The sequence below is a fragment of the Haliotis rubra genome, unplaced genomic scaffold (assembly GCF_003918875.1).
Source record: "Haliotis rubra isolate DU_JTF1 unplaced genomic scaffold, ASM391887v1 Scf1115, whole genome shotgun sequence".
NCBI lineage: Eukaryota > Metazoa > Mollusca > Gastropoda > Lepetellida > Haliotidae > Haliotis > Haliotis rubra.
Genome location: NW_025765021.1, coordinates 34613 through 47257, shown reverse-complemented (window position 1 = coordinate 47257; position 12645 = coordinate 34613). Strand labels below are relative to the sequence as shown.

The following is a 12645-nucleotide window of genomic DNA, read 5'->3' as shown; positions in this document are numbered from 1 at the left end:
CAAACTCATACCAGCATAATCAAACCCATACCGGCATGATCAAACTCATACCAACATAATTAAACCAACAACAGTATGATCAAACCCATACCAACATGATCCAACCCCTACCAGCATGATCAAACCCATACCAGCATGATCAAACCCACACCGGCATGATCAATCCTGCACCAGCATGATCAAACCCATACCAGCATGATCAAATTCATACCAGCATGATCAAACTCATACCAGCATGATCAAACTCATACCAGCATAATCAAACCCATACCAGCATGATCAAACTCATACCAGGATAATCAAACCCACATCAGCATGATCAAACTCATACCAACATGATCAAACCCATACAGCATGATCAAACCCACACCGGCATGATCAAATCCATACCAGCATGAACAAACCCATACCAGCATGAACAAACCCATACCAGCATGATCAAACTCATACCAGGATAATCAAACCCACATCAGCATGATCAAACCCATACCAACATAATTAAACCCACACCGGCATGGTCAAACCCATACCTGCATAATCAAACCCACACCAGCATGATCAAACCCATACCAGCATGATCAAACCCATACCAGCATGATCAAACCCATACCAGCATGATCAAACCCACACCAGCATGATCAAACCCACACCGGCATGATCAATCCTGCACCAGTATGATCAAACCCATATCAGCATGATCAAACTCATACCAGCATAATCAAACCCTTACCAGCATGGTCAAACTCATACCAGCATAATCAAACCCATACCAGCATGATCAAACCCACACCAGCATGAACAAACCCATACCAGCATGATCAAACCCATACCAGCATGATCAAACCCATACCAGCATGATCAAACCCACACCGGCATGATCAATCCTGCACCAGCATGATCAAACCCATATCAGCATGATCAAACCCATACCACCATAATCAAACCCATACCGGCATGATCAAACTCATACCAACATAATTAAACCAACAACAGCATGATCATACCCACACCAGCATAATCAAACCCATACCAGCATGATCAAACCCATACCAGCATGATCAAACCCATACCAGCATGATCAAACCCACACCGGCATGATCAAACCAAAGAGGCAAATTCCAGCTACTTGCCTACTCAAGTCTCCCCTCAATAGAGTCGTACGTCAAAAGGAATCGATCAGTACCAAAATAAGTCGACTTTGAACTGTTAAAAACATCAATCCATTATCATGTTTGTGTGTTGTCTTAGGTCGTAGTCAAATAAATTCCAAGTATATTTCAGTTGCTTATACTAAATCAGGTTAGGGACAGTAAAACCAGTGGTTGATAGATCAAAGGTCCCACATGGCCGGGACACGGTGACACTCAATCAGACACGTCACAGAGCCTTACCTCGACATCTCATTAATAGCTGCTTCTTTCAACAAGTTTGACCCGAAAGTTACACTGGTCACCAGTGATTATAACATGGACGGATTTGTCATATACATGGTATCCTTACATATGTAACTAGTCGTGACGTCATTGCTGACGTCAGAGGACAGTGATACAGTTTTCAAAAGACAGTTTTTAATCAACGATCTATTTCATCTGAAAGCCCATCTGATAATAGGTCATATGCTCATGAACGTTTTAAAACAATACAAATGACTGAAATGGACGGATGATAAAAAGTATACGATTAAAGATATGTTATATTTGGGATTGCACTAACATATGTAACATTTGACCACTTTCTAAAATGGCATTGTGTATTTCATATACGATTAAAATAAAGATAACAAAACGTTCAGTTTATTCATAAATAAAGTTGAATTAAACATATATCGATATAAGAAATTACAGAACCTGAATAAATGGATGAAGAACAAATAAATTAATTTAGAATTCAATAATTGTTCCGCAGGTCTTTATCACTGAATACCTGTGAAACTCCGGGTTAGAATTGATCTTCAGTAACCCATCCTTGTCGTAAGAGGCGACTAACGGGATCGGGTGGTCAGGCTCGCTGACTTGCTTGACACATGTCATCATATACCAGTTGCGTAGATCGATGCTCATGCTGTTGATCAGTGGATTGTCTGAGACTCGATTATTTACAGACCGCCGCCATATAGCTGGAATATTGCTGAGTGCGGCGTAAAACTATACTCACACACTCACCATTAAGCATTGAAACATGGCCTGCACTGTTCACACATAAACGTGTAATACCACCAAGGGTTTAATCAAGCGAGACCATAGTACTGGTCTTGAGGACATTACGTCAGCGACACCAAATACCTGAGAGATCGATCTGTACAAAGACCTGTGTTCTCGTTCACACGGTGACGGTTTACTGGGCAATTTAACCCTTAAAGTCAATGAAGCACGTCAGTCAGTGTTTTCACATACATAAAGCATTCAACACATATACTGAATACAACATATGTTATATTTGGGATACACTTTCTTAGTAAAGTACAAATTCTAGTACTTTTTAGTTGAGCCCCATCCGGGATTCGAACTCACACACTCAGTCGGGCACCTAATCGCCAGCACACAAAGTCAGCCGCCTAACCCACTCAGCTACCGCGACTTCCACAAAAAAGGAAGTCGGACAACTGGTAGTCTAGACTGCGGACTTTGTGTACCCCTGTGATAAGTGTTACTGAAGAGTTTGTCAATATTTGTTTGGTTGTTTTGTATTGGTATTCTGTGTGGGTTTAGCGTTGTAATGAGGGTTTCTTTGAGTTGAAGCTGTTGAATTATGTGTCATGTCCAGTATCCGCTGTTGTTGTTGTTGTTAACTCTTCTCACGCATACCAACATGTTGTTGTTGTTAATCTCTATTTGATATATATAACGTTATCCTATAGAACGTCACTCTTGCTTGACAACGGTTTAACAATCTATACCGAAACGTCGCATCAACATAACAAACACGTTGAAGGAAAACCAAGTTCTTTGGATAGTCAACCTCTTTATTGCAATGAGTGCGACTTTTCGGTGTAGGTACTAACTCTTGCTTGATAACGGTGTTAGTACCTACACCGAAACGTCGCACTCATTGCAATAAAGAAGTTGACTATGTATAGAACTTCATCTTCTCAACTTCTAAAATGCCTCTCAAAGAAATAATACGTTGTCATCCTTAAAGTATGCCTTACATGTGAATGATTTCACGATGATTTCAGCGAAAGCACTGGTTGGTTTCATAAGGATTAGATGTCTACTGGTGTCCTGGGTGCTATTGTACAAAGCAACCTTAGCGCTACGCCAGTCGTAAGTCTATGTTAAGGGAATCCAGGAACTTTGCCCACATGAACTTTGCCCACAACATTTTTACAGGGGAGGAACTTTGCCCACAATATAAATGTTAATACTCACCCACCTTAATACCCTGCTCAGGATGTGTTGTTTATAAAAGAGATTAACCATTAATTGCAGTTCACCTAGGCTTCTCTGCTTGTTGGTATTTCTTTTTCTAATTACAATAAACACTTACCTTTATACTCATCCACCTTAATTGACTACATCAACAACGAAAAAACAATGGAAGAATTTCTGAAGTCTGTTGGTGCCACTATTAGACTGAACTAAAAAAATGAAGTACTGAAAAAACCATCAGCAACGAAAAAACAATGGTTAAATGTATTAGAATGATCAATGACGTGCTATTTATTTTTAAATATCAATGTACTATATTATATGCTATTTCTGTGTAGTTATCATATATCATATCATTTATATCATGTTGTATTATCATTGTGGGCAAAGTTCCTCCACTGTAAAAATTGTTGTGGGCAAAGTTCCTGTGGGCAAAGTTCCTGTGGGCAAAGTTCCTTGTGGGCATGGTTCCTGTGGGCAAAGTTCCTGTGGGGAAAGTTCCTCCCCTGTAAAAATTGTTCTGGGCAAAGTTCCTGTGGGCAAAGTTCCTCCCCTGTAAAAAATGTTGTGGGCAAAGTTCCTGTGGGGAAAGTTCCTTGTGGGCAAAGTTCCTGTGGGGAAAATTCCTGTGGGGAAAGTTCCTCCCCTGTAAAAATTGTTGTGGGCAAAGTTCCTGTGGGCAAAGTTCCTCCCCTGTAAAAATTGTTGCGGGCAAAGTTCCTGGGGGCAAAGTTCCGTACACCATGTTAAGGTATGGGAGTTAGAATCACCTTAGCGCTGAGGTCGCTTTGTACAACAACACCCTGTTGACATTCACTTACATGTTTCTGAATGTGAAAAGTATTGAACGTATGGCGCATGGAGATGATTGAAGGACTGCATGTCGTCTAACATTGTTGCGAGGATATCATGAAATGCCTGAATGATACACCCAAACAATTCCTGACCCCCTGTGACTTGATCAATAACCAATCACGCAAATACCTGAGAACAGGTGAGTGATATAGATTACAGATAAGCACCGAGTCACAGCAGGAGGATGGGTGGGTTAACATTGAATGTGTACGTGTGAATGTGTGCAATGAGCAGGTGCGTTTACGGGTTTTGAGGTTGCGTGTGAGTGTATTTGGAAACGTGGGTACAGCCAAGTATGTACGACATGTGTGCAGTGTGCGAAATAGTTTCCACATGTTGCTACCCGTGGGGCTAGCTATGCCTGAAGTCACTAGCCAACAAGATAATTCACTAGACCGAAATTTGAATGTAGAAACCAAGCAAAAGATTACAGAAATAGGTGAGAATAAGATATTGTCGGCATGGCACGGGTTTCATCATTAAGCTGCTAATATGATGAACATTTTTATCAGGCCATAATCTTGCATGATTTAAAAGTGTATCATAACTTAACAAGTCGGAGAGTTATGTATTTTAAAAAAATGACCCCGTGAAAATTCACTAGCCAGTCGGGCCAGTGACTGTGGCGATCGCGGGTCAGTGGATATTTCGCACACTGTATGTGTGCTGGTGCGTATGTGTTTGCCAGTGTATGTATGTGTGTGTGTGTGTGTGTGCGTGCGTGCGTGCGTGTGTAGTCGTGTGGTTGCCAATGTGAATATCCATTCTTTGCAAACGTGATTTTCGTCAGTGTTCGCACGCATGTGTGAATGTGTTGTGTGTAGGTGTGTTTGCACGTGTGTGTACATATGGGTTCACGGTGGGGTAGCCCAGTCGTTTATGCGTTCGGGTTCGATTCCCCACATGGGTACAATGTGTGAAGCCCATTTCTGGTGTCCCCTGCCGTGACTATTGCTAAAACCGGAGTAAAAATACACTCACTAACACACAAGCACGATGGGAGTGCTATTCATTCATTCTATGAATATTGCAGGAACGTAAATAGTTATGTTCTCTAAGTGTGTATCCGTGTACAGAATATATATACAGCTGTGTGACGCCATGTGTACATGTGTCTTTCAAGTGCATGGTAAACCTATTAAAACAGGTTATGTATTTTGTAAATATGCAGATTGTACTACAGATGCATGAGCAGGCGCTTGTATATGCTGTTTGGAATATGTTCAGCATATGGAAGTTACTCTTAATGGAAAACAACGAAAGAATGCGAGATATTTTATTTGGCACTTTGCTGTAGTTGACATGAAGTGCTCTATCATGCACGTGTTTACACAATATATATAGGTAATCAGGATGTAGTGCTTTAGATTAATAGTAATAACAAGCAGAAGATTAAGATAAGGAAGAAGAACAGGCCATGTTCAGTCGGTGGAGCTTTCTGAGTAACAAGAGCTGCATTAACGAGGTGTAATTGCAAATAAACGTACATATATCCTGATCATTGGAATATTTTTGTTTACTGTTACCACACATACACTAATAAACTGCCAGGCCAAAGATGGTAGTATACACTGTTTGGTTGTGGTTACAAATAATATGATCATGTACAGGGGCGGATACAGCTTTTTGAGAAAGGGGGGGTGCACATTATTGAGAAAAGGAGGGGTGCACACTTCATTTTCACCCGAGTTTCAATGGTAATTTAACAAACTTTCAGCACAAAAGGGGAGGTGCGCACCCCTGCACCCCCCTCTGGATCCGCCTATCATGTATACGGGTATCACAGTTTGTGTTTGGGACTTTAAATGTCCAGTATACTTGTTTAATCATTCTTTTATGAAATAACATAATACTATAAAAAGTTAAAAAAATACAGCCTCTCTTTCCTACATTTCCATTTCACTCTCAGCTCTAGCAGCCTGTGCTCTTCCCATTCTCAGCTCTAATAGCCCATGCTGTTGCCATTCTTAACTATGATAGCCTGTGCTCTTCCCATTCTCAGCTCTAGCTGCCTGTACTCTTACCCTTCTCAGCTCTAGCAGTTCACACACTTCATCTTTTCACCCTAGGTATTTAGAGACGTTATCATACCTAAATAGCCAATGGTTCCTTCAAAGAATTACTTTTATTCAACCTTATACATAACGTTGTTTCAGGGACTATACTTCAGTGTACCCCTGAACTGTGTGATACTCGCCCTTTAACGCAGCATTCCATAGAGACCGTCTATCGTCTCCACTGAACCGTACAGATTCCTTGGTGATATGTCGGTCTCCACGCACAATGACATGCACACATGGACGTAACCAGATATCAGCTGCCTAAATCTGTGTGGCGGATCACTTCAGCGTGGTGCAAAACCCACAGTATATTTCTTGCTCAATTGGTTTTATCCTCCGCCATGACACCTGAATTGGGCATAAACTCCATGCACTGTATCGGTTACATAATTCCCTATTATTATGGTATTAGCAATGTACTGGAGCTTAAGGGGATTGGGTCAGTGGGTGTAATAAGCTGTGAAACGGATTTGATATTTCATGTAGTTCAGTTGTAATTAGTCAGTTTAAAGAGAGTATTTTTCATCCCTGGTGAATAAGTATCACTGGGTGATTGTAAATAATTAGGCCTATTTAACAGACATGTCTCATGCTTTCGACATGAGATTGGCGCACGAATGATATAATTCTCAATTGTGTTATATTTAAAGGGAGAAATATAGACATCCTTGAACATTTTAGTACTGATTAAATTAGTCATAAGTATTTATGTGTATACTGATGAAATCGATAAGAGAACACAGAAAAAAATAACAGATGAATGACGTCATTCGTGTAAATAGGAAAAGAAAAAAGGATAAGATCAATCAATCAGGGGCACAAAAAGGCCTACACCGATGTATGTTCCGTTATTTGTTTCCATCAGTATATGTACATCTTTCCAGGAACAACCTGAGATTCCGAACGGCATTGAACAATATAATGTGGTCGATGTATGCAAAGTCAACAATTGCCATTTGAATTATGAAAAAGGACACTATTGTTCACAAAACCGGATTTAAATTCACAAATTTGAAGCTGGACAATTAAGTGCAAAAACATATAAGATAACGCCCTTTTGGGTAGAGTCTGAAATATATGCTACTCAAATATAGGAAAACCAAGTTCTATGGTTCTGACATGACATATTAACTATAGTTGTATGAAAGAATAACATGTTTTATAACGATTTGTTTCTGTTGCATACTTACAGTAACATTTGGATATATCTATTTCAGTCATAGAAGCTTTTAGGTTTCTCTGTGAAGGGCTTTGCAGTGCCCAGAGACCACTTGTACATATAAAGAATATCTGGCCAAACATATTTTGGATGGTTACCTGTTAAGGATTGGTCTCTTTAGATTGTCTTTTTTCATTTTTTCTTATAATAAATCATAGATAAAAGGCCTGGCAAAGGAATAATAATAGTACTTTCTTACCATTGCTTAGTGTAATATTCGGCCCAGAACCATAAATCAACCATTTTAATGAATCGCCCTGTGTGCTGTTTTTATCAACATAACAACATCAGAATGATTGGCCTACAAGGACAGACACTCTAAATCCCAGGTAAACAGAGGTGCAGGTATTCATGGACGTCTTCTGTTATAACACTGACATATCGATTTACCTGACTCGTAAACAGCCCCAGAGATTATACGTATTTCAGCTACTATGGAGGCAGTTGTATTGTCAACGACACTGAAGGTTCAGCGGGAACACTGACAATGATATTGTAATATTGAATACTCTTCTTGACTCCAGGCTACACTACCTCTGCCCTGAACAGATGTCTACGTTGAGAGGAAGATACCTGAGTAAAAGTCAGCCCTTATGTTTGACTATCAATTACCATAGTGGCCATAATGATTCTTTCTCAGGGTATGTGCTCAGTTGGAGAACCTTTTTTCACCTTTAATACCATTTACACTTGTCACTGTGCTGTCCACTATGGTCAGACAGTCGCCATTAGAATTATTATCCCTGTTAATGTTCAGATGCAAGGTTAGGTATGCACATTTTCAGATTGTTTAAACACAAAAGTACAAATATTATTAATCATTATTACATATATTACATCAAACTCCTATCTCGGCAAATACCCGTTCCAACATTTTATCTGTCTATGAAAAAGAAGTGTTGCCTCGTTTAACATGATTTGACAATCAAAACAGCAAGATAAATATTGTCATATTGAGAATTGAATGTCATAAATACGATTTAAAGTAGGAAACTGTGTATAAAATGATTATCAATATATGTCTCACACAGTGATATGAAACACTGGTTTACATTGCAACGTCTACAACTGGAATATCAGACAGGACAAGCTTCTACACTCACTCGGGTCAGGTGTGCTAATGTGGTTTCGGTACTGGTGCACTCATTTCATCTATACAGTAGCACAACGTCACAGCAAAACGATTATTTATCCATTTTCTGTGGTAAGACAAACATATGTACATTATATCACACATTGCTTGATAAATTAAAACAAAACAGAACTGTTCAATACGGACCAGTGATCACGTGACAGCTCGGAGAGTGTCGATGTCAGATTCTCTGCCGCCATCTTTCAACTTGACGTTGGTGCATGGTTTGAAATGCGCTTTTGTAAAATGCGCCCCTTGTACTTCCATTGTTCTGTTTGAAAGTACCCGTGAATCTAACGACATCACGCGACTACCAATATTTGGGCTCGGTTCGGTTATGTACGTGTCAAAACTAGGACTAATCCCGGATGTATAAGAAGAGTTCCTGGAACTGTTCTGATTAGAATCCTTCACTTCCTCCAATCGCATGTCACTTTCCATATTACGTGGTAAACTGTTTCCGGCATCCGTTGTAGGCGAGTTATCTCCCTTTGAAGAGATCGCTTTCAAAGGACTCCCTCTTGAGAAAGGAAAGCTGTTGTTTGCATATGCCATGTATTTGGTTGAAGATTCATCCACCCTGTCGAATAATCCATTATGAAAAGCAGATTCTAGTACACCCGTCCTTGGGCTCTGTATCCCCGAATCAATTTGAACAGCCTCGACTTGACGTAAGTTTCGGTCAAAGGCCACAGGAAGGACTTTCCTGCCACGTGACTGTCTCCAACTTTGCTTTTTCCGCTTGTTAAGGTCTCGACCCTTCCTCAACATCTCCTCCCCTTTAGTCAGAGTTAAAGGTCGGTTGAGATCATGAAACATATTAGGGATGTTAGATTGTGGAAAATATGGCCCTTCGGAAGATATAAAATCCAGATGGCGGCGACACATCTCCATATTGACCTCCATCTCAAATGTTAGTTGTTTTTCAAGTTTCGTTGGAGGTCCATTTTCACTTAGGATCTGTAGAGCGTTCTTAGTCTGGATGCCCCCTATATCCACACTAACGCTTTGCTTCATACTGAATGGTTGACTCAATCTATGATTAATCGGCTTCATCGGAGAACGTACTAGAGCACGACTACCAGTACTGGACACGGATGATACATCACTGCTGACCACCGATGATTTGCTCTGACTGTTTCTTGACTCATGCCCATCAACAACTGACCCTTTACCTGTATGAGGTGCCCGGTAATGTTTCTCAGGAAGCCGTTTGCCAGTTCGCTTCCACTGTCCTGGCTGGCTGTATTCGTCTATAGGGTTGAGGTATGTGAGCTGAGTACGCTGGACACCGGGTGTCCGTTGTACTTTACCTCCGTGTATTTTCATATCCTGGTGTCTTGCTGTCATAACGTCCGTCACTGCCTGCTTGGCAAGGCTGTATTGTCTGTTGGGATTGTCATCACTTGTGGCGTCCTGGAGCGTGGTCTTTGTCCTTTCAACACGAGGTATGAATTCCGGAATGAGAGCGTTCAGTCTTTGGGGACGACAGTTGTAGCTGAAATCTATACTTGGGTGCAGTTTGATTTTATATCTCGGGACATTTAAATCCGACAGTCTTGATTCACTTGAGAAACCCCTCTCTCCGCCGAATAAATACTTAGCAACAAGCGCAGCGTTATTTTCACTCTTGGCGAGCTCTTCCCCAAGCCCATTTTCAAACAGGATCCGTCGTTCAATATTATTTTCTCCTCCTGCACTTAGGGGCTTGTCATAGAACTCGGGTAGACTCTTTTCTCTTCTCCATACCTGTGTAGTAAACGGTTTTAGTTCTACCACCGGAAGTGGCTTCTCTACTTCAGATGCAGCCATGTTTTTGCCTTTGACACCGTTTGCGAAGTTTGAAGAATGGGACACCACCTCCGTGGTTCGTGATCCGCTAAGACGAGGTTCAGCCATGCTGAAACATACATTCATTACCTTTTACGCATTTCCTTAAGCCGGACATCTCTGACCTCCGTATTGCCTCGTGGTCCAGCAGGATAACACACGCTTATCATCCACCCTCGTTGTTAAACTGTCCCTCCTCTGCGGCACCACACATAATATATATCTCAGTCAATGAGGACGGTGTACGGTTCGGAACCATGATACATCTGTCCTATCTTCAATTGTCCTTCATAGTTACCCTCACTCACAAGATACATGCATAACTCGTCTCAGTGTAAGGGCCTTCACAGGAGATATCCTCACGTCCACGGCACGGCAGTCTATGTCCCCCTCCATCGTTACCTAGCGAGGGTAAGGACGCACCCACAGCCCCCTCACTACCGCCGTGGGGTCACAAAAGACGATCAAGTATCTGTCACTGGTTTAAAATCTCTCGGGAAGCTACCCATTTAACGCTAATTCAAAGTTCTCAAATCAAAACGTACCCTTAGTAGTATTTGCTCGGCTGTTCCAGCCCGTGGGTATAGTGTGTCACCACAGACCACTCCAGGTGGGTGACTGAAGGCCGTAGCAACTGACTAAACAATGAGCACTTTAGTCGCCAACATACGACCCATGTACTCACTGGAGCAGAATAGCCTGTGAGACGCTCGTCCTACCGTGGTTTATACTTAGTAATACTATGGCTTTGTGCAACACTAATTCCCATATAATCTCCTGCAGGTAATCCTGTTTTATTCCCGGCAAGAGTCGATAGGCTGCTGGCGTTTATTGGAATCGAAATACTAGACGGACATTATTAAAGTCCCACAGATATTTAGAGGGCAGTTCCCATCAGATTATCAACAAATAAGACGGTGATATAGACTGGTGGCGAAGGTTGTGATTGATTTTATTGTATTGACAAATTGTTTCATAGACGCTGTTTTGTATTGAGCTGGGGATTTTCGTTACGGACACTTCTATGGAACATAATTTCTTTTCTGCATGTGAATATATCATGTGTTGACCATCCATTGACCATCCAGATTCCCCATGACGATACATTGAGGCAGGGGATTTGACATTCTTGAGCCGAAGTGTTTACATATCTAAAGTGATAGGGTGTGTATTATGCATATGGAAATATGATAAGGGTTACAGCAGTGTATATATGCATTACGTGTCATGTGGGCCGTGTTATTGCCGACATTAACAATTCTAAATATTGATGTTAAATTTAAATTAATTTTATGCTAAAGACTTTGTATGTTATATTTTTTGCAGCGATATTTGATGCGTGTGTATGTGTGTTTGTGCGTGCGTGTACGTGTGTTTGCGCGCGTGTGTGTGTGCGTGTATGTGTGTTTTGTTTATGTCTCACTTAACAATATTTCCGCTTTACAACAACGTAATGATAATCAAGTATAAATCCAACAAATCCAGTGAAGGATATTATGAGCAACCAACGGCCCATGCCTTCAACTAACTGACAGAGTCTGCCAACCGTTAAGTCACCTCTGAAATCCACCACAATCTGCTCGAGACGTATTCCAACCCTGTATCCACATGAATTACAATTAGAACATGATAATGTTCTGTAAATACAAGTAGTTGTAGGAATGTATTACCATGAGTGAGGAGTATATGTTCTTCTTTTTTATGTTGTATTTTCATTGTTATTATTCTTGTTGGCGTTGTTATCATTATTACTGAGTGAGTGAGTGAGTTATTATTTAACGTCACATCGGCAATATTGCAGCCATATCGTGACGAGAACATATTTGATTTTGAAGTGGAATACATGCATAATATAAAAACCTGTCGACGAAGGACAGTAAAACAACTAGAATATCACAATTAGAATTAAAACTAGCGTGGAAAGTTTAAAACTAATAGCATCATTATTATTGACGCATTGATCACTCATTATAAGTGACACCAACTTGCTGTGGCATGAATATTGGACCGCCTCCGCCCGGAGAGGGGAAGGTCGCGGATTCGATCCCCGGGCGCGTCATACCAAAAAGACGTTAAAATATTGTATTTGTTGTTCCCTGCCTGACGCTCAGCATTAATGGGTACAACAACGACTTGTCGGCTCGGAGGCAGTATAATGTGTCTGAGTGGGGTATTCATGCT

At 40.9% G+C, this 12645-nt stretch overlaps 1 protein-coding gene across 1 annotated transcript; it reads right to left on the bottom strand.

Moving 5' to 3' along the window:
• Window positions 1-5485: 5485 nt before the first annotated feature.
• Window positions 5486-11123, bottom strand: LOC124289008. The gene has a single exon (XM_046725610.1). The coding sequence runs from the start codon at window positions 10549-10551 to the stop codon at window positions 8788-8790; it is 1764 nt and encodes a 587-aa protein (XP_046581566.1). The 5' UTR covers window positions 10552-11123; the 3' UTR covers window positions 5486-8787.
• Between the last annotated feature and the right edge of the window lie 1522 nt (window positions 11124-12645).

Coding starts and splice junctions, on each gene's coding strand:
- LOC124289008 (XM_046725610.1), bottom strand. CDS start 10,551: ATGAATGTATGTTTCAGCATGGCTGAACCTCGTCTTAGCGGATCACGA.